Here is a 23577-nt window from a genome sequence, read left to right on the forward strand (position 1 = left end):
ACAAATATAAGCTCCTTCATCAACTATTTGTGCCCCGTTAATTGGTATATATTGACTAGCTGCTGTCTTCTCAATATAATTCTCTTTTAATTTTAAACTTTCATTTAGGGCCAAATCCTGTTCCCAATAAAGTCAACTTTGACATTTACTTCTATGAAGCCAGGATTTCATGCTACGTGACTTCTAAGAGCTATTTCATTTGGTTCACTGTCAAAAGCAACCACTATCCAAGAGAAATCATTTTGCTCTTCACGCAAACAAAACTGAAAATATTACACTTCAGTGTTATTGGTCATACCCACTGCAAATCCAGCTAGAAAGTGATAATTAACACCTTTACTATACATTCACATGAGGTATGATTTGACTTCAATTTTTCAACAGCTCTGTATGTAAACTAAAAGTCTACCACAAGCTAACTCTCTTGGGCCAAACAAAGGACTCTAAATTGTATTTTTAAAATTTATTTTTCAACAAACATTTTTCCTTCTCTCTACAATTTGGTGGAAAATATCATTCTAAATTATTGCTAGTTGCACTGGTGTCAGTCAATAGAGCAAAATGGAAATCAGATGTATTTTCAGATTTCCTTTCTGAGAAAAATTGGTAGGTAAAAATAATTTCTTACCTAACTATGAAAGAATTATTTCTTAGTTACGAGTCATTGATATTTGAATATGTCATGTCTAAAAACATGAACATTAAAGAATGGGATAATTATTCTCTACAATGTAAATCAACATTTGTATTGCTTTTATTGGACTACAGGCAGTCCCCGACTTATGTTGGATCCGACTTATGTCGGATCCGCAGTTACAAACGGGGCTGCCCCAGAGTACACGGACTGCCGGACCTCGCGGTCCTGCCGCCTGTGTACTCTGGGGCTTTCTCTGCGTCTCCCTGGTCTGCAGACCAGGAAGACGCAGAGCAAAGCCGCGGAGGGGCTCGGGCAGCGGGGCAGCCCCGCTGCCCGAGCCCCTCCCCCCCCCCCCCGCGCGGCTTTGCAAAGCCGCGGGGAAGCCGGCGGCGGGGCACCCCAGGCACGCCGGGGCTACTCCGCCGCCGACTTCCCTGCGGCTTTGCAAAGCTGCGGGGGGGGCTCGGGCAGCGTGGCAGCCCAGGTGCGCCTGGGCTGCTCCGCTGCCGGCTTCCCTGAGGCTTTGCAAAGCCGAGGGGTGGGCTCGTGCAGCGGGGCACCCCAGGCGCGCCTGGGCTGCTCCGCTGCCGGCTTCCCCGAGGCTTTGCAAAGCGGCGGGGGGGCTCGGGCAGTGGGGCACCCCAGGCGCCCCGCGGCTGTCCCGCTGCCAGCGTCCTCAGAGGCTTTGCTCCCCGTCTCCCTGGTCTGCTGGAGACCAGCAGACCAGGGAGACGGGGAGCAAAGCCGCGGAGGACCCAGGCAGCGGGACCGTGGTGCGACTCGGTCCACCGCCCGTGTCGTCCTGGTCTGTTGGGGTGGGGTGGGGGGCGCAGCTAGTACGCCCCCCCCCCCAGCAGACTAGGCTTTTCTCCCGACGCCTGTGGCAGAGCAGCTGGGGTGCTGCCGGTTGGTCCTGCAGCGCCGCTCTGGGCGCTACTGGTCCAACCCAGCAGCACCCCAGCTGCTCTGGTCCTGATTCAGCCGCTGCTGGTCAGTTTCATCAGCAGCTGAGTCAGGATGCCTGGGGCAGAGCAGATGGGGTGCTGCTGGGTTGGTCCAGTAGTGCCGAGGAGCGGCGCTACTGGAGCAACCCAGCAGCACCCCAGCTGCTCTGCCCCAGGCGTCCTGATTTAGCCGCTGCTGAAACTGACCAGCGCTGACTACAGGAAGCCCGAGGCAGAGTTGCTCTGCCCCAGGCTTCCTGGAATCAGCTGCTGATCAGTTTCAGCAGCAGCTGACTTGGGGACGCTTGGGGTTCTTAAGTTGATTCTGTATGTAAGTCAGAACTGGCGGTCAGTTTCAGCAGCAGCTGAATCTGGACGCCAGTTCCGACTTACATACAGATTCAACTTAAGAACAAACCTACAGTCCCTATCTTGTACGTAACCCGGGGACTGCCTGTAATTATAAAATTGACCTTGTTGATCTTTTGGTTTGATTCTGATTTCACACCATTTTTATATTAGAAGAACACCCTGAAACACCTTTATTGATTTGCTTTTAATGTACAATGGTATAAATGAAATTGGATCAGGCCTTGAAGTCTCTAAAAACCTATGGCAGTCTAGGAGAACCTTCAGTACGACTACATACAAACTATCTTACCCATTACCAAGATAGCTTCCCCAATTATCACCTCTAATACCATTAGCTCACAGACATCCCACTCTCCCCACCTCTAATATCATCAATTCACAGACACTGACCTTCCTTCCTTCCCCTCTCCCCCCTGCATCCCCCTCCTGTTCTGAAATGTGATTTGTCCTTTTCATATGTGTTCATATTTTTAAAATTGTATCCTTTGGTATATATGATTGTGACTATTTTCTTCCACTATTTGATCTGAGGAAGTGGGTCTGGCCCATGAAAGCTCATCATCTAATAAACCATCTTGTTAGTCTTTAAAGTGCTACATTGTCCTGCATTTTGCTTCAGCTACCCCAGACTAACACGGCTACATTCCTATCACTATGCTACATACAAAGACATTCCTCTATTTATTGGTCATTTAGAAATAACCTTGTAGAATCACAGTGAACAAAAAAGGACAATGAATTTAAAATATCATGGACTTGATTCTCTTCTCATTCCAGTATAAATGAAGAAACTTCATGGATATTAAAATTACTCATCACTGTAATGCCACTGAAAATATAGAAGCAGAATGATTCTCTCTGAAAAGAAAACAAAGGACTCTAACCCAAGCCAGCTAATGGTGATTAGCTAACCTCTGTTAAGAATACAAACATCTTTGAAGTTTAGGCATACCTTAACTTAGTTATTTCTCTTTAAGTTCAGTCGTTGCTTTTTTAACAAAGCAAAACCAAAAGGGGATGGTGGAGTGAAGGAAAGGAAAAAGCCTAAATCATTCATTTATAAAAATAAAAATCTGGGATGACAGATATTCTGTTACCGTCTTCTGCTCACTGCCTAATATGAATAGTGCCAGTTCACCTCTCTAATCTTTAGCTCAGAGTCATGCTCCAAGATGATCTAGACAGACAGATGGTATACTGTCGGTTAAAGGTAACTATACGTTTGTGGGTACACATTGTGGTAACTAAGAGAGAAAACTGTGAAAATAAGAACGTTAGAACAGCCATACTGGCTCAGACCAAAGATCAATCTAGCCTGGTATCCTGTAGCCAATGCCAAGTGCCCCTGAATGAATAGAACAGGTAATCATCATGTGATCCATCCCTTGTCACCCATTCCCAGTGAACCGCAATGGGGAAAACAGCTCTCACCTCTCACAGAAAGTATGCAGACAGGGAAGTACTTTAGGGTTCTTGTAACGTTCCAGGCATATGCTGCAAATCAGAAACTGTTTGTCAATCTGACGCACCACAGGACTTGGGATGTTGGAGCCTTCACTGGCCATCCTAGACCACTGACATATGGGTCCCGGTCCCTTTTACCCAGCACACTGCTGAAACAGAAGGAGAGAGGAGCAATGTTAAATCAGCATGAAATGCCAGTTTCAATACCCAGTTCACCAATATACTTCAGCCTGATTTAAGGGGCAATATTTCCATAAAGATCAAAATGACATAGGTAAGTTTCTAAAAATGTCATATCACCCCCTACAGCCTGGAAATAGTCAGGCTTTTATGATTTAGTGTGACAGAATGTCTCAGTGAGTGCCCTGGAGAAGCATGCTGCAGCTCAACTGCAAGAATTACAGGACTGCTTCTGCTAAAGCCACTATCAATTCTTCCCTAGTCCATCTACTCTGGCAACAGAACCATTTTTAAACATGACCCTTGTAAAAGGTAACTTCATACCCGTTTCTCTAGCCAGCACTTCACAAACATAACCATTTTCTAAAATATGGAATATAGTTTGGACTGCATTAGCCAGCCAGCCCAATGACTTTAGTATAAACTAAATTTTAAATTAAATTTTAAAATTAGTTGCCTAATATTGTTTCCTTGTCAGTACAGACAGTGCCAAAAATGAAGCATGTTTGGTCTCTGGAAAGGAAAGGAATCTCATCTTCTGAAGCAACTGACGCTGAGAAGGAGCATGTGATCAAAAACTACATGAATGGGTTCAGTAAAAGAGCCTAGATACCTCGGAGACCCAAAACTGACACAGATAAATGTTTCAAAGGGGCAGCCGAGTTAGTCAGTACAGGATAAACTTAAAAAACAACAAATAGTCTGGTAGCACTTTAACAACTAATAAAACATGTAAATGGTATCATGAGCTTTCGTTATCCTGCCCGTCACACTTGAAGTGCTGCCACCAGTGGCAGTTGGAAGAGAGGGAGGAAGGAGATCCAGGAAGGATAGCTAGAGAATAGCTGTAAGAAATACTACAACATTCCCCCCTCCCTCCCCCAAATGAAGAAATGGTCATTGCCCAAATTTCTGTATCTTAAGTCTGCTCAAAACCACTATGGCAAAAATGATATAAAGTAGGAGATCTATGCGACAGTCTGCTGACACAGCAGCAAGTTTTTACTCCTCAGGAAACAGATATCGGAAGCACACTTGAAAATCCTGCTCCTCTAGGAGGACAATTGCCATAAAACTGAGTCATGAGGAGAAAAAAAAAAAGTCTCAAGGTTAGTGGAATAATACTGAAATGATAGGCAATATACATAAAGCAGGTAATAGTTAGAGAGAGACAATGTGGGAAAGAGAAGCAGTAGCATCAAACAAAGGAAATTGATAGCTACATGCTAAAATGCATTAGGAAATGATAGTAAAAAAGTGACCACTGCAGGTACAAAAGAAGTGATGTACGAGTTCAGAAGTAATACTTTATTTTCCTTCTAACCAATAAGCCTATACCTTTTCTGCACCAGAGATATACTTTGGTTGGCAAACTTCTTAAAGAAATGTTTCCTTCATACATCTAACATTTGTTTAACAACAGTGCCCATCTCTCTATGAATGGTCACATGAATTCAGAAGCCAAATGAATTCCACAAAATCTGGTCCATGGTATTTTGTAAATATTGTAAGGTCTGGTCTCCTATTGAATCCATTATGTATAGCAACAATTACAAAGGCAAAAATGTATAAACCTAATAAAGATGAACCCAGCATTCTCTGAGTTGTGTCTGACGAGATTCATATATTTTACTGGTCTGTTTTTCTTTTGTGTGTTTGACTAATTAGGATGGCTATGGAAAAGCTGCATTGGCTTTTCTAAGAGGCTAGACTCCTCTAGGAATCACCTCATAATGAGCAAAGTGTTATAAAATTATTCATTATTAAAACAGTAAGAAGTTGTGAACTGAAGACATAACATATGAAATTTACATGCATAGTGGTTAAACTGGTCCCTGATTTCCCTTGCACTTGCATACCCACACAAACTCCTGATTATGAGATCATGTTACATCTTAAAAGTGCAAGTTAAAAAACCAAAACAAAACCAAACCAGGCAGCCAAACTGAACAGCTTCTAAAAGTGAGATCAGAAACAGTATTAGCCAAACATGAATATGCATCAGTTCACTGGACTGTGAGGGTTGTGAATTTCAAAGATTTGATTGGAAGGAAATTTATTTGATCATTAAATTCACAGTTCCATCTGCTCCCCACTCTATACTAACCTAAAATATAAAGAGAGAGAGAAAAACAGAAATATTGCTGCATATACTAAATACTACATACTAAAAAGCAGGTTTTTCAAACTGAGTACAAAATAGATTACAAACAGCATAAAGTTTATGTGGCTGTCAATCAAAAAAGTAACATGCTTAGTTAGTCTCCACCACAGAGAGCTTTTACACAGCCAATGAAATTCATAAAAGAAAACTATTCTTCAAGTCAATTCCTGCAGTTATTACCTAGGCAAAACTCTCATTATTTCTATAATTTTGGCTCTTTAAGGACTGCAGGCTCTTTACAGTTAAAATGTTTAATTGAATGCAAAGACTTATTTATTTATTGTCAAAGACATTTCATCTGTCTAACTTCATCCTCACCAATTACAGTTCCAAATTTCATTGTAAATGGAATATCATATACCAATCTCATTCTGTCCACTGGTTTAAGATACTAATCATCCAAAAGAAACCACGGGAAAGAGTTTTAAAATAACTACATTCCATCTGAAATGTTCACTATATATTTTGTCTAAAACATACCACACCTGGACTATCACCTACCATTGCCCAAATGAATGGATTTTCAAACGTGCGATTTAGAAAAGGTATTTGCATTTATTTGTATGGAAGGTTGTTTTACTGGCGCTCTCCTCCCTCCCCCCTAAGGATTTCAGAAAAAAACCTGACATATATTATCAAGGGGCATACAGGCTGAGAAGTTATTTTTGATTAAACAAATGTCTTTACTCTGCAAGCTTCTTTTAAAAAACAAAATATAGTGAGCACCTGTCACTGCATACAGGCAGCTGGAAATAGCTTGACAAATTACAATCTTAGGCCTTGATCCTGCAAACACTTATATATGCAATTTACACATACCAACAGTTCCATACAATAGTTGAATATGTGTTTGCGCAATTGGGGATTAACTGTCTGATCCTGCAACCCTTACTTGTGCAAGTATCCCACTGAGCCAAATTCATCCCAAGTGTAGCTCTACTAATTCAGTGGACTTATCAGTGGAGTGAATTTTACCCACTGACTACTAAAGAATAATCAAGGACTACTCACTAAGTATGAGCTGACCATCTAAAATAACCCCCAGAGGAATTGGTTGAAGATAAATTTTATTTTTATTTATGGCAGCAGCAGCACTTCACAGGGTTACTTATATTTCAGAGCTATTTTAATTATGGATCTAGCAATAGTAATAGTAATTTTTAAAAGGAAAACATTCTATAATACCATTTTTTGATTGTCACATTTAGCCAAAACTTCTTGGACTCTTTTTATGTGGTTTAAGTTAAACTTCCACATAGCCTCATTGCAGAAAAACCATGTGGCTAACATTTGGGTGTAACAGGCTACTGCTTTGTTTTACAGAAGACAGGAAACTTCTTTTCCCCTCTCTGTTAATGGCATTAGGGACACAAGGTACATGGCTACAGCTATATTGCATGTTAATGGCACTATAATTTAACTTCTCAACTAGGTGGATTAAGAATGGTCATCACTGTTTCATGTAAGACCCTGGGAGTCTCCATGTATATATACAGCTATAGAACTCTCTCTCTCTCAATCTATATCTATCTATTAAGCTGAAGCTGATGAATGGACTGTCAAATACAAATACAGCAAAACCCCATCCTCTGATTTTATGAGAAGAGCCTTGGAAACCCAGCTCATCTTAGCTAAATCAATTCCAGAAAGAGCTCAGAAAAATGAAGTATTCTTTGTCTCCCACCCAGTGCACATAAATTACATTCCCAGCTTTCCTGAAAATAATATTTTGTCTCTTTCCGGTATCCATCTGTATGGAAGTATTTATCAATTTTCATTCAAAATGTCATTTAAAGCACAAGGAAGAAAAATGCCACTTCTGTGGAACAACATCCAAACCCTTGGAAAGTGTACACAAATTCAGTCAGAAATGTCAGCATGCAGCCCCACCCCATTTAGAATTTCATAGGGATAAAACCCATTAGGATTCCATAAATGACATTCTAAAAGACTTATCCGAAAAAACCTTCACAGTTTAATATTATTCTTACCATTTCTTTTAAACCAGCCTTTAGACTTTCAATAGATTCACATATTTCCAGATCAGAAGCCTCCATTGTGATTGTCTACTCTGGCCTCCTATATACTGTAGGCCTATATGATATTTCCTAGACGTACCTTTTAGAAAATCATCCCATTTTGATTTTTAATATTGCCAGTATTGGAGAATCCACCTCAACTTTTGGTTAATTGTTGAAATAGTTAAATACTCTCACATTACGAATATATGCATTATTCCCCCTATGTTTCTAAAACAGGAATTTAATTATCTATGAAGTTATATAGGATAGTCCATACAAAATTAAAACAAAATCATAATAAGTTATTATATGCCATAGTTCAGTTTCATAAAAAGGCAGAACATTCCCTTTTTGCAGACAGTGCTATCTAAGAACTCCACCCACCCAGAACTGCAAGTAGACTGTGTGAAAAACTATCAGAATAAACCAAATCATTTGCTGGTTCCTTGTCTGTTACCTATCAATGATATACAGAACCTACAGGGTCTATTCATGTATTATGAATGAATAGGTTTCCAATGGCAACGTTTGCAATGAAACTGTTAGGCACTGAGTTCTGTTGGAAAGGATGGGGGATTCTAAATAATGCTGCTTCAGAAATATCAGTAGACATGGGTAAACTTTCATCAACCGGATACTATGCCTGCCTGGCTACCTGCATAGGAATAAAATGATTAATTCAATCCAGTTACAACAGCTGCTCTAATGTTAGTCTGTCTCCAAACACATAAGATCAAGATACAAAGTAAATTCATCATCAATATGCAGAAACCTAGTACATTCTTGTAACCAGTTTGGTGCCACTGTTTAAAATATAGAGTAAGCATCTTCCATTTACTACAGCATGCAGCATCATAAAGAACAAACAGAGTTGCCAGACCAGGAGTGACTCAATAGTAGTCATCAGGCATAATACTAAGCAAATTTGAACATTTCAGACCTACCCATCTTTGTAGATAAATAGCTTAATCAGTGGGGTGCAGAGTATAAGATCCTTTCAGGGATGGAGCTGCAGTTCCTCAGTAATCCAAATAAACAAAGCATTATTCTGTTAATTTTTCAACTTTAAGAGCCTCAAGCATGAAGCTGTTAAAGAATCCCAGGCAGCAGTGTCATTATTAGAGGCACAGCATATTTTTTGCTCTAGGTAGTGATGCTCCATTCAACGTAGAGAACAGGTGTAAAGAAAAATGGAAGAAATAAAAAGAGGCCCAGTGAAGTCATCATGAATTTTTTTTTTCTTCCCTGGATCATTAACAAGTGGGAGACCCTTTCATGATTCAGACCAATCAGTCTTTATTTAGCATATCTTTCTTTCACTTGCCGGTGTTGAAAGACTGCAGCAAACTGTGCAAGGGATTGTGGGATAGGGATGCAGCAGAGAGCTGCAATGAGATTCGCTGCTTTTTTTCCTCCTTTCCTTGTCAGCAATCAGCTGTTTCAAGGCTCAGGCAAAGCCATTGAATTTGGTCACCAGAATGTTATTACAGGATTAGCAGGCGGAGACAGCTACCACTGTGCATCTGGTGTGCCAATGCAGCTAAGAAATCCATATGCAAATACTACTCACATCAAAATAAGGATTAAATTTTGACAGAGAATATTACATAATATTGATTATCAGTACAGTCACGGCAGATTATAAATAAAGGTGCTTTCATTTTAAGAAGATAAAAGCTCAAGACTAATGCATTTCAATCATTTTCCAGGCCTTAGAACTGTATTCAATATACCTACCTTGCCCCAAATTTAAGGTGAGAGAAAAGTGGTCTGTGATTATTTCCCAGGTGGATAAAGCAGAAGAAGATATTTTTTTTTTTAGAAAAATAACAAAAATTGTACTTCTGGCACTAAACCAACAGAAACTTTATTGCTATAAACTGGGATTTCAGTTTACTCAGACACAAGCAAAATGATAAAACAGCAATTATTATCCACATTACTACCTTAACAGTGAACAATGAAATCACAGCTGACAATCTACTGAAAAGTTTTTTCTCCAGTCACTCATGCCTAGTTTTGTGCCTCTCTCCCTTCTTCCATTTACTAGTTTAAAAAAAAAATCATAGATTGAGAAACAAACACAAAAAGCTTGTTTTCAATTTTATGTCCTCAGCAAAGCAGGTCACTGATCCCATCAGAAAGATGTTGACTACACAGAAACTACTGAAGTCAAGCAAAACAAAATTAGTTTTGTCCTTTAACATGGTCTTTTTGCATATGAAGTAGAATATGCATCTCTAGGTCTGAACCCACATTTCTTTGGGGGAAAAAACCAAAAAGTCATATGCAAATGTTCTAGCTGTAAAGTGTTACGAAAGTTCCCACAAACTTAAGGACTCTAAGGACCCATCTACATTAAAGATAAAGGATTACTGAAATACTAATTAGATCAGGCAAAATGCTATTAGAAATCATGGTTTAAAAACCATTGTTCAATCTAGACTTTTTAAACACGAGGGTTGCCAACTCAGTTGCACCAGACTCCATTTGCGGCAATGATGACATCTGGTCTGTCTGATTTGACAGAATTGTCAACCCTATTCAACATCATTCGTAAAATAGTTACTCCCCCACTGCACTGGCAAGGCAAATAATATGCAAGTTATATTAGCATAAACTGAACTTAACCTCATTAATTTAATATGGTTTTCTTTCAAGTGTAGGCAGGCTTTCAAAAGCTTATCTAAGTTTTCTACAGTCTACCACAAACTCTCCCTGTATCTTAAAATGTAAGTAGAACCAGTCAAAAAACAGAATTCCCAATCCATGGGAAATTGTGAGATTTCATATAGTGGGCTGGAGTTTCTAGGCCAGGTCACCAGCAGCAGGATTCTGCACCCCTTTTCTGCTGGCTAATTCTGGGACCTAACCACTAGGCCAGAATGTATTCCTGGAGGTTTCATCCCATGACATAATCTTTAAATTAAAGATTAATTTTCTGTTCCAGGAGACTCCAGACAATCCTGGAGGAATGGCAGCCTTAAGTACAGTAATGACCATGCACCCCTTGAACCACAGCTAATACAGTACCACAATGTACCTCATGGCTAAAGGAGGAGACTGCAAGGTAGTCACTGGTGAAGTCAGTCACTTTCACTAGGAGCAGTTATTAGGTGTCACCAACTCAAAATGAAAGAGTGTGTTAAAGTTCTTCTCTCATAATTCCCAGGATCTGCCAGCCAGCAGTGAGTTTACTCTTTCCAAATAGTTCTTCGTTGGAAAAAATAAGTGTGGGGACAGTGCCAACACAAGTGAGACAAAGAATACTTGTAGTGCTTCCCTTGATGCTTTTGTTCTTGCATGTTTAATGTTTGACATGTAGGTTTCTTTTCCCCAGTGGAGAGGAAATGGATTTACAGTTCACTGAACAACCTTACTGCACTTTACCAGCACACCAATTACTAGTTGGTTGCTTCAAATTCTGTTTTTCAATAAAATACTTTCCCTTGGGGATTTCCTGCACCCTCCCTTTCTGCTGTGCAGTTAGTTAAATTAGTTCTGAATAGAAAAGTGTGCTATAGCATATGCCACCTTCACCGTATGTAGGAGGGAGAAATCCCCACTTTGCTGCTACAACAAGAGTTTCTGCTGTTATTTCTGATTCTCCTTCTCTGCTCCTCTCCCTGTCCCTTGTGCTCCCTCTTCCAAAACACCCTACTCCATTTCCCTCTCCTGGGCGTCCTATGAGTAAAACATTTTTTAAACCCTAGCTGGCAAATCTAACTGGGTCTGAACTTCTGTAATAATTATGTGAATATGTATCAAAATACTCTGAATTCAGACAGGCTGATTGTTCAACATTTAGTTACATGTGTCTTCAAAAGAGAACAGCAAGTGCTTTGATAAGTGGGTTGAAATGTTGGCTCATTTTACTGTGACTTCTATAAGCACTTCAGCTGAAATTATCTTTTGTACAGCAATGGGAAGTCACCCAGTGGGATTTTCAAAAGTGTCTAGGCACTTATCTACCTCTTTAGGCACCTAAAACACCTGAAGATCTGTCCTTTTAGGACCGGCTTTTCAAAAGTGCCCAGCACCTGAAAGCTGAAATAAAAGTTAAATGTAAATGCTCAGTACCTCGGATGATACTCCTCACTGAGAAGGTTCAACCTATTAAAGAAGCCACCTCAGTCTTTCTGCGAGCAGCTCTCTTTAACCACCCAACCCTGCATACAAACACAGCTGTTCTGCATCACTGCACCAACCAAGACAGAATTTGTCCTTACAGTTTTTCAGTTCTTCATTCAGAGTGGGTAACATGCTAAATGCTGCTAATTAATATGATTAGAAGATTAGTCAAAGGTTGCTTCTCAACAGACCATGTGCTGCTCCTCCCACCCCCAAACCTCTCCTTCAGTGCCTATTTACTTTTGAATGGATTTTGTTGGTCAAACACAGTTCAGCTCAGCAAGGTATAGTGTAGTGTCCCGTAATCACCACTTGCCATATAATCTCTGAGTAAGATGAAATCATCACTAACCTGCTGGGTCCCTCCAAGATTGCTTCTTGTGACCATAATTACCTTACAGCTATAAACAAGCTCATGTAACATATCTCACACTTTTAAAGTGAATTATATGGTAAGAGTCCCCCACCAAGTCCAAATCAAATCATTTTACCTTTAAAGTATTTTCTAGTTTTTGCAGTGATCTTGTGAGTGGTTGAATCTGCTATTTTGTTATAATGTTCTGTTTTACACTGTGGCTATGTCTACACTGGCATGATTTTCCGGAAATGCTTTTAACGGAAAAGTTTTCCGTTAAAAGCATTTTCGGAAAAGCACGTCTAGATTGGCAGGACGCTTTTTCGCAAAAGCACTTTTTGTGGAAAAGCGTCCGTGGCCAATCTAGATGCGCTTTTCCGCAAAAAAGCCCCAATCGCCATTTTCGCGATCGGGGCTTTTTTGCAGAAAACAGTACTGTGCTGTTTACACTGGCCCTCTTGCGCAAATGATTTGTGCAAGAGGGCTTTTGCCCGAATGGGAGCAGCACAGTATTTCCGCAAGAACCCTGAAGATCTTACATGAAATCGTCAGCGTTCTTGCGGAAATTCAAGGGGCCAGTGTAGACAGCTGGCAAGTTTTTCCGCAAAAGCAGATGATTTTGCGGAAAAACTTGCCAGTCTAGACACAGCCTGTCAGTATATTAGCCCTGTAGAAGAGTCAAAGATAAAGATATTCAAGGCTCCAAGTGTTTATAGGCTAAAGGGAAAAAAGCACTATTTCTGAGGGACATCGCAGATTTGAAACTGGAACACATACATTTCACCTCCTCCTGACCTAATTTTTCACAATAGGGAGATTCTGAGCTGTCCAAGAAAGAGTCATGCTCTTTAGAATGGTAAAAATCAGGATATACAGGTGTGCAGATTTTAAATTTTGTCTGAAGATACTTCAGAAAGCTTCTTCCATTCATTCAAATGCACACAGAAAAGGATGTTTAAAACAAACAGGAATTTGACATCAACACACCCAAAAAAACCCAAACCCCACAAATATATTCACTAATGCCATGAGTTAATCTGTAAATAATTAGTGCCTATATACTTCATCCACCAGTCTATATAAAGTCATTTATTTAGAACTTGTGATCTCTTAAATATCATGTAATTTTGTCACATTAACATATAGAAGATGCAAATTAAAAAAAAAAAGTCACATGAGAATTGGGTCAGGAACTACATGGTAGTTCTAACGGTATTCAAAAAAGTAGTTCAAAAAAGAACTAGATAAATTCATGGCGGTTAGGTCCATCAATGGCGTCCCTAGCCTCTGTTTGTCAGAGGCTGGAAATGGCTGACAGAAGGATCACTTGATTACCTGTTCTGTTCACTCTCTCTGTTGCCACTCCCTCTGTCGCCACTGTTGGAAGACAGGATACTGAGCTAGACAGACATTTGGTCTGATCCAATATGGCTGTTTTTTTGTTTAGTATTGGAGAACCCAACTATAAATATGCTAGACATGGCTAACACATAGTTCTTCTTACAGTGTAGACAGTGAGGCTTTCTTCGGACAACTGAGCGAAGCTTCCAGATCGCAGGCCCTGGTTCTTGTGGGGGACTTTAATCACCCTGACATCTGCTGGGAAACCTATACGGCAGTACACAGGCAATCCAGGAAGTTTTTGGAGAATGTTGGGGATAACTTCTTGACACAGGTGCTGAAGGATCCGACCAGGGGCCGTGCGCAGCTTGACCTTCTGCTCACAAACAGGGAGAAACTAATAGGGGAAGTGGAGGTGGGTGACAACCTGGGAAGCAGTGATCATGAGATGGTAGATTTCAGGATCCTGACCAAAGGAAGGAAAGAGAGTAGTAAAGTACACACCTTGGACTTCAAAAAAGCAGACTTTGGACTCCCTCCGAGATCTGATGGGCAGAATCCCCTGGGATGTTAACATGAAGGGGAAAGGAGTCCAGGACAGCTGGCAGTATTTTAAAGAGCCTTATTGAAGGCACAGAAAGAAGCCATCTCGACGCGTAGCAAGAGAGGCAAACATGGTAGGAAACCGGACTGGCTTACAGGGGAAATCCTTGGTGAACTTAAGCACAAAAAGGAAGCTTACAAAGAGTGGAAACTTGGACAAATGACCAGGGAAGAGTTTAAAGGTATAGCTCGAGAATGCCGAGGGGTTATCAGGAAGGCGAAAGCGCAAATGGAATTGCGACTGGCTAAGGATGTGAAGGATAACAAGAGAGGTTTCTACAGGCATGTTAACAAGAAGAAGGTGATCAGAGAGGGTGTGCGGCCCCTAATGGATGAAGGAGGTAACCTAGTGACAGATTATGTGGGGAAAGCTGAAGTACTCAATGCTTTCTTTGCCTCTGTATTCACGGACAAGGTCGGCTCCTGGACTTCTGCGCTAAGTGATGCAAGATGGGATGAAGATGGACAGCCCATGGTGGGTAAAGAACAGGTTAGGAACTATTTAGAAAAGCTAAACATACACAAATCCATGGGTCCGGACTTAGTGCATCCGAGGGTACTGAGGGAGTTGGCAAATGTCATTGTGGAGCCTTTGGCTATTATCTTTGAAAAGTCGTGGAGATCGGGAGAAATCCCGGATGACTGGAAAAGGCAAAATGTAGTGCCCATCTTCAAAAAAGGGAAGAAGGATGATCCAGGGAACCATAGGCCGGTCAGTCTTACCTCGGTTCCAGGAAAAATCATGGAAGGGATCCTTAAGGAATCCATATTGAGGCACTTGGATGAGAGGAAAGTGATTAGGAATAGTCAGCATGGATTCACAAAGGGCAAGTCGTGCCTGACCAATCTGATTAGCTTCTATGATGAAGTAACTGGCTCGGTGGACATGGGGAAGTCAGTGGATGTTATATACCTTGACTTTAGCAAGGCTTTTGATACGGTCTCCCACAATATTCTTGCCAGCAAGTTAAGGGATTGTGGATTGGATAAATGGACGGTAAGATGGATAGAAGGCCGGGCCCAGCGGGTAGTGATCAATGGCTCGATGTCAAGATGGCGGTTGGTTTCTAGCGGAGTGCCCCAAGGTTCGGTTCTAGGACCGGTTTTGTTCAATATCTTTATTAATGACCTGGATGAGGGGATGGATTGCACCCTCAGCAAGTGTGCGGATGACACTAAGCTGGGGGGAGAGGTAGATACCCTTAAGGGCAGAGATAGGGTACAGAATGACTTAGACAAATTGGAGGATTGGGCCATAAGAAATCTCATGAGGTTCAACAAGGACAAGTGTAGAGTCCTGCACTTGGGACGGAAGAATCCCAAGCATAGTTACAAGCTGGGGACCAACCGGTTAAGTAGTAGTTCTGCAGAAAAGGACCTGGGGGTTACAGTGGATGAGAAGCTAGATGTGAGTCAACAGTGTGCCCTTGTAGCCAAGAAGGCTAATGGCATATTAGGTTGCATTAAGAGGAGCATTGCCAGCAGATCCAGAGATGTCATCATTCCCCTTTATTCGGCTTTGGTGAGGCCGCATCTGGAGTATTGTGTCCAGTTCTGGGCCCCCCCCCCACTACAAAAAGGATCTGGACGCATTGGAGAGGGTCCAGCGGAGGGCAACCAAAATGATTAGGGGGCTGGAGCATATGACTTATGAGGAGAGGCTGAGGGACTTGGGTTTGTTTAGTCTGCAGAAGCAAAGAGTGAGGGGGGATTTGATAGCAGCCTTCAACTTCCTGAAGGGAGGTTCCAAAGAGGATGGAGAGAGGCTGTTCTCAGTAGTGACAGATGGCAGAACAAGGAGCAATGGTCTCAAGTTGTGGTGGGAGAGGTCCAGGTTGGATATTAGGAAAAACTATTTCACTAGGAGGGTGGTGAAGCACTGGAATGGGTTACCTAGGGAAGTAGTGGAGTCTCCATCCCTAGAGGTGTTTAAGTCTCGGCTTGACAAAGCCCTGGCCGGGTTGATTTAGTTGGAACTGGTCCTGCCTAGAGCAGGGGGCTGGACTTGATGACCTTCTGAGGTCTCTTCCAGTTCTATGATTCTATGATAGGATGGAATAATATTTTCAATTATGCTACAGCTCTGCAGAATGCAAAGCTGAAGCATTCTACGGTTTGCCCACCTGCTTCGAGCCCAGCTGCACAATAGAGTCTTGTTTATATTAGGGGCTTTTAGCAAAAAAGAAAAAAAAAATCCTCAGCCTTGCTTCCACCGATTCAACAGTTTCAATGGGAGCTGTAGCATAGAAAAGCATCTTTAAGAGCATGTCAATCACACCTAGTTTTTAGCATTGCCAGAGGGAATATTCTACAAAAATGAAAACAGAGTGGGCAGGATTTAAAACAGAGCCATTTTTTTTTTTACCACTTTCGGGGACTTCTGCATGCTGTTAGTGAGTACTCTGAAATAATGGGACTTGCAATGTAGATGGGAGAGACGAAAAACAGATACAGCAGCCTTGCTTATTTTGTAACTATAAACAGTATGGCCCAGATTTTTTAAAAAGTATATAGGCATGGTGCTAAGCACTGGAATATTAACTGACCTAGGAGCCTAAATCTCATTTTCATATAATTTACACACTTATGAGCCTAATAATCCTAAAACTGCACTTCTAACTTTAGGGGAGAGTTGATTATGCAGACAAAATCTTGGGGCACACTTGTATATGAATATTTCCTTACTACTCACAGGTAAGTCAGTCAGAATAACTCAGTCCATAGCCACGGTTCTTCTCTTGTTAAATCAACTACTATGCAATAGTACAGCACAATTTCAAGCTTTTGATTAAAATATTAGCTCCACTCATCCTGGATAGACAATGAAACAAGAACTGTATAAAACCTTTGCAATGATTAGAGACTCATGCTACATTTTTTAAAGCTTTCCTTTTTTTCCTCTTCCCCCCTCTTCCCCCTCCCCGAGCACAAGGGGGGACAGCAGCCATGCATACCAGGACACGACTTGCTTTTGATCCCGTTCCCCGGAAGCTAAGGGAGTGTGGGGAAAGTGCTTGCATGGTGTGCATGCCTCTCATACCTGGGCTGATGAATGAGAGACATGCACAGGATGCAAGCACTTTCCCCTTGCTCTCTTAGGGTATGTCTAGACAACATGGCTCTGTCGACGGAGCCATGTAGATGAGTTTACTAGACATAGGAAAATGAAGCGGCGATTTAAATAATTGCCACTTCATTTACATAAAAATGGCCACCACACTGTGCCAATCAGCTGTTTGGTGGCACAGCGGGGCAGTCTGGACTTACCACGGTCAACAAGGGAAGCCTTTGTCAACCGCTCCGGTAAACCTCATTTCACAAGGCATACCAGATTGGTTGACAAAGCCTTCCTTTGTCGACTGCGGCGCGTCCAGACTGCCCTGCTGTACCACCAGACAGCTGATCGGCACAGCGTGGCAGCCATTTTGATGTAAATGAAGCGGCAATTATTTAAATCGCTGCTTCATTTTCCTATGTCTAGTAAACTTATCTACATGACTCCGTTGATGGAGCCATGTAGTCTAGATCAGTGGTCCCCAACCTTTAGAGACTCCCGGGCGCCTGGGAAGTGAGGCCACTCATGCGCCGGGAGCCCGGGAGGTGGGGGCCACTCACGCGCCGGGCGCCCAGGGGCACGCCAGGGGACTGGGATGCCCTTGCACCCGGCACTGGCGTGTGCCGTAGGGCCGGGGCTGAGGCCGCCCGAGCGCCTCGTGCCGTGGGCCCGGGGCCGGCGCTGCCGCCCGAGCCACGTGCCTGGGGCCAGCACCGGTGCCGCGCGAGCACCGCACACCCGAGCGCCCGCATGTGCCCTGTGGCTGAGGCTGCCCAAGCGCCATGCACTCAGAGCCGGTGCGTGTCGCGCACCTGGGGCCGGCGCCTCCCGTACGCCGGGGGCGGGGCGGGGCCGGCCGCCCACGAATGCCCCGGCGGGCGCCATGGCACCCGCGGGCACCGCGTTGGGGACCACTGGTCTAGACATACCCTTAGTGTCCAGGAAACGAGATCAAAAGCAAGCTATGTCCCGGCATGCACAACTACTGTCCCTCTCCCTGCTACTCCCCCGCACTCCCAAAGTTCTGTCCTTGCCTCCGACCCTCCCAAAGTTCTGTCCTGTAGGAGCTGGCAGCTCCAGAGTTCCCTTTGGCCATGAGAGCCCCCTGACTCTGTGGATGGGCAGAGGACGGAGGGGGCAGGAATTGTTGAAGCAACGTGGGTGAATAGAAGCCAATGGGAACTGAGAAGCTCCATGCCCTGCAGTCCGCATGTCACTCAGCCCATCCTGAAGCTGACAAGCTGCGACCATACTCTGGAGTCAACATATAAACGGGTCAGTCACATTTTACCATTTTTTTCCCCTCTTATTTAAATATGTCACCCCACTCTAACCATTCCAAAGCTATTAAGAGTGGCAGGAAGGGTTTAGTTGGGCCACTAGCAAAAATGGATGGTGGATCCAATAAAATTTTATTCAATAAAAATATATGGCATCTCAAAGTTGCTACATTTCACTGTGGACACGGTGTATTAGTTCTCAATACTACTATATTTGTTTTGGTAACATGAACTATTATACACTTCAAATGATGATCAGGTAATGGAATGTTTGAAAACAGCTATACTGTTTGGGGGTCGGTAAAATTGTAATAGATTGAAAAGGAGTCCGTATGCTTGAAAAGGTTGGGAACCACTAGTCTACTTCTTAAATTAGCTACACTTCAGTTAGTGCTAGTTAGCAATAGTAAAGCTAAGACAGATACATCTGATCACTGCTCATCCATCCCCACCTTTATATTCATCACATCAGCTAGTCTGCGCTTTTATAACTACAACACTTCCCTCTTCGGAGTTGTTGCCCTAGCTGCCTCTCTCTCAGATATGGTCTAGAGAAGGCTTTAAATACATCTTTAAAAGATATTTTTATATCTTAAAAAAAGATATTTAACTGTCCTATCTTCCCTTTATTATATCATTTTTCTTGCAATCCTGAAAATGAATTTTAATTCCTTTAAAAAAAAACAAAAAACTTTCATTTAGCAAATATTTTGTTCCAGTGATTCTAGAACTGTGGTCCCCAACACGGTGCCCGCCAGGTGCTCAGGGCTGGCCTGGCCCCGGGCACATGGCGTGGCACTTGCGGGGAGTGTCGGCCCCGGGCGCGCGCCGCTTGCGGGGGGGAGGGGGTGAAGCGCCGGCCTTGGGCGCACGCTGCTTGCGGGGGGGGAGGGCGTGAAGCGCCGGTCCCAGTCCCGGCCCCGTGCGCGTGGCTATGGGGGAGGCCCTGGGCGCGTGGCTATGGGGGAGGCCCCGGCCCCGGGCATGCGGCTATGGGGGGGGGGGGCACGCAAGTGTCCCCACCCCCTGGCGCCCGGCGGGCGAACGGCCACGACCCCTGGCGCCTGACAACCTCAAAAGGTTGGGGACCACTATTCTAGAACAAACCATCATGTCTTCATGTTGCTTGCTTTCTTGTTTATGCACCAGCATAATTAATAGGAATAGGAATCAAAAGCTTCAGGGGGTAGCCAAATTAGTCTATACAGGATATACCAGACTATTAGGAATAGGAATATGCACCTCACTTTGAGATCTAGTAATGAAAAGTGTTCTACAAGAACTTGATATTATTAATACTTCATCTATAAAATAGGTAAGAGCTAATTTCTGCTGAAGGGCCAGAAAAGCATAAGAAAGTAGCATTAAGGATTTATATGTAGAACCATCAATATAAGGGGCTATTTGCATTTATTACTCCAGGTCCCTTTTTGCTGCTCTAAGAAATCTGTATAGTTTAGCTGCTGTATAACATAAGCAAATAATACTAATCAGCTGTGTTAAAATATTCCTTACCTTGGGAAATTATTTTGAAGAGCTGATATACTTGGTGAATGATTAAGTACAGTTCTTTTAAATTCGGCTCAAGGACAAATCCTAATTTACCATATCAAGCATTTGTTTTGTGCAAATAGTCCATGTGTCAAGACATAATACAACATGTTGACACAAAAGAGTGCATATTTAAAGACTCATGCAGCTGGACAAGTTTCAGCTTTCATGTGGGAACACAACACCATTCTCAGACAGGACATTCTGGACTTATGTGGGTCATTTTACCCATTATTTCCCACAAAGGAATCAGTAGCATCAGAAATATATTTACATAAGCTGCTGAGTGATTAATTTCATTATCAGGCAAGGACAGAACCAGTACGTCTTTGCGATAATTGTAAGCACAGAACATCCAGAAACAATCCAATCTTCTTCAAGTTAAAAATGAGGTCACTAGGTAAGGAGTATTCTCCCTGGGTCCAGAAAAATCTCTAGGTAGTTTGGCCAATGTCACCCAAGTACGATCAAAACTTACAACCAGTCTTTTCCTACCAAATCTGCTTGGTAGGCAACCTGGCAATCAGGGTTTCAATGGCTGGCAAATGCATAGTGCTCATGGATAAAAAGGAAAAAGGAGGAAATGAGTGGCTGGTGGCAAGTAAAGTCCTGCTTTCAAAGAGAATATGTGAGATGCTTGGAAAAGAGAAGATTTTGCTTTGCATAAGAATAAGCCTTAGAAAGGGAAGAAGAGCATCACGGTTTGTTTGTGTTTTCAAGGGAAAAACTCTCACTTTTTATCTTTAGCTGTGCTCCAGCTGGGTGCAGTAGTCCAGAGGGACTTCTACTTCCCTTTCTCTCTCAACGTACACAGCACCCCTAGAAATCTCTTTTTTAAATCATGAATTAGTCTCCCCCACTCCAAAAATCCCCCGTAAGACTGGCTTGTAAATAATGAGATTTTTTTTTAAATCATAATACATTTTAGGTTATTTTTATTTACCTCTATTTTTTTTTAAAGCTTTTAGGGTTAATGTTTTCAAACTCTTACTCACAATCATGAGGGTTAGAAGTTTTCATTTTTTTTAAAAAAAGTACATTGTGATTCCTATTTAGTCCTTTGACTCCAGGAGCTGGGACATTAAGGAAAATGCCAACTATCATGAAACCCATGATAAATTTATGAGATATGGCACCACTGCTTTCTCGGCTCTTCAAGGGGTTACCGACAGGTGGGCCCACTGCCCTCCAATTCCACACTCCAGAATCTTCAGTGGGAGAGGAAGGGAATTCCCTCCCCCTTTCATTTGAAGGAGGATCCAGAAAGGCTCCAACAGTGCCCACTACCCCCCCCCCCCCATCCTATGGATCCCTTAAGTATTTGTTTAGCTGCTATAGTTTATCTTTCACTTCAGCCTTCTGATAGACCCACAGGAAGTTCAGTACACATATGCATGGGGGTTTTTTTTGGCCTGCTGTGCCTGTTGAAAGTTGGACCTCAAAAAAGGCGCTGGTTTTGCTTATTTCACAGGTTGATATCGGAGAGTATTTCAAGGATAAAAGTTGAGAGCGGGGGTTGGATTGTTTGTTTTGTACTGTCCTGGGAAGCATCAGATTCAAGGGTACACTATATAAATTGTGAAGGCCCAGAATTTTCACATGAACTTGGTCTCCCATCTCTATCTACAAATTGTCCGAAGCTGCTTGTGCACTGAATGGTCAAGATACATAATTAATCAATAGAAATCATTCCCAATCCATCAGTATTAGCAGACAAATAGCAATTAATAATGTTACAATGAGAAACTTGCCTGAGTCTGTATGAAGAGGAAAACAATTTGATAAGGCAATGGAATTTTGTTCAAAGCTTCTGAAGGATAAACAACAATGGGGAGGGGAAGCTATTTTTAAAATTCCTAAATGTACCTTGATATTGTCCTGTCAAGTCTGCAGAGGCATGACCTTGTGATGAATAATTGGCTTTGGGTTTGTTTCACATGCAAATTCCTGGGATTTGTGTCAAGTTTTTTTTCCTTCTTCTGCTGCTTCTTTTAAAAGCAGAAGAAAACATTTGTTTTCCTTGTCATGTCCTGGCCCGTTTATTCATCATTACACAAATTTCTCTTTGAAAAACTCACTCTGCACTCCACAACATTCACAGTGGTCTTTTTGCTAACTCCCAAATGCAGCAAAGGTTCTGCCAGGAATGGTAACAGCACCTAAACTTCTAAAGTCTCATTGACATGCCCATCAACAAGAGAGGTGTCAAATGCGCCAATACATATTTGTCTACAATATACAAAAAGAGGAAAAATAACAAAAGCTGGTTCCTTTCTCACTTGCACAGCAGAATCCCTGACAGAATTCATAACAACCAAGAGTGGATTCACTTCCAGAAAATACCTGAGTGAAAATTAACACAAGGATAATTGCAAACAATTGTAAGAGAACTTACAGTATTTAGAAAGACAATGGGAAAGAGCTGTTGCCTCCTCTCCTTTTTTTAAATGGTTGTCAGCTGAGCAGGAAACCACAGGAAGGGCTTTTACTTTCCCTCTCTCCCCTCACTTCATTTACTCCTGGAGCTCTGCAGTCTGAAGAGAGCTGAAAGTTAAATCTTCATCCCCTTGTATTTACAAGTGGTATATCCAATTCTCTTTGGAGACATACCAATGATGTAATAAAAATTAGCAAAGGAAAAACAATCTAGCTTGAGCCTGAATCTTCTTAACCCAGGATTTTCTGTTCAAGCTGTTCATATGTCAGTTGCTTCCACGTCCAGTGCATTAAGTCATCTGTTTTTCATAAACTGAAAATTACTGCTAAAACTGGATGGAATATATTGCCTGCCTTGCTCGCATTCTCCAAGCACTGGCCCTGCAACTAATCAAAGGTACAAAGACAGAAAAGCAACAGCCAGCTTTCCCACCCTGTGCTAAAATGGTCTCATAAGTGCAGATGACTAAATACTCCTGTAGGTATCCTCCAAAAACAGACCAATACGGTTATGAATAAATGTATAAAGCATTGGCCCATTTTCACTCCTGCACCAAGCAAACTACTCTCCCTGCCCCATAAACACAAACAGCCCTTCCAGAAGAAAAAGATCTAAACCATTGACTAGAGACTTAAAAATAGCCCATTATTTATAAATGGGTAAGTGAATTTGGGGACCAACATGGAGGTCTTTCTTGGACTGGCAAATTCTCTCTCAGGTCTAGGGAGGGACCCCAGGACTTAGCCCCGCAGCTAGTAATTATTAGGCTGAGTATCTCTTACCAAAAGGCAACAAACAAGTAAAATTTTGAAACAAAATACAGGACTATGTAGCACTTTAAAGACTAACAACCTAATTCTTGTTGAAAGTCAATAGAATCCTGAGTCACTCATGCATTTTTCAAAAATTTACCCATATCTTCAATCCCTCAGTTGTTCAGTTAATATAAATATGCAAAAGTCTGATTATTTATGAACATTTTTCTGATACTTTAGGGTTTACATATAATCTGCAAAATATTTTTTATTGATTTCTGCTATTC

General features: G+C 42.1%; 1 protein-coding gene across 12 annotated transcripts in view; it reads right to left on the reverse strand.

The window, feature by feature from the left end:
* Window positions 1-23577, reverse strand: part of TRIM2 (tripartite motif containing 2) — a 120286-nt gene that overhangs the window by 54086 nt on the left and 42623 nt on the right. For 6 of the 12 annotated variants that reach the window (XM_014574269.4, XM_014574301.4, XM_006111561.4 and 3 more), the window contains one exon: window positions 3385-3566. In XM_014574269.4, coding sequence (XP_014429755.2) covers window positions 3385-3518 — 134 coding nt within the window. In that variant the 5' untranslated portion in view covers window positions 3519-3566. Of the gene's footprint in view, window positions 1-3384; window positions 3567-22493; window positions 22633-23577 lie in introns of all 12 variants that reach the window. The other 6 variants (XM_089777966.1, XM_014574339.4, XM_014574333.4 and 3 more) reach the window with 3 other exon arrangements.

The sequence above is a fragment of the Pelodiscus sinensis genome, chromosome 4 (genome assembly GCF_052426305.1).
Source record: "Pelodiscus sinensis isolate ZL-2025 chromosome 4, ASM5242630v1, whole genome shotgun sequence".
Lineage (NCBI taxonomy): Eukaryota > Metazoa > Chordata > Testudines > Trionychidae > Pelodiscus > Pelodiscus sinensis.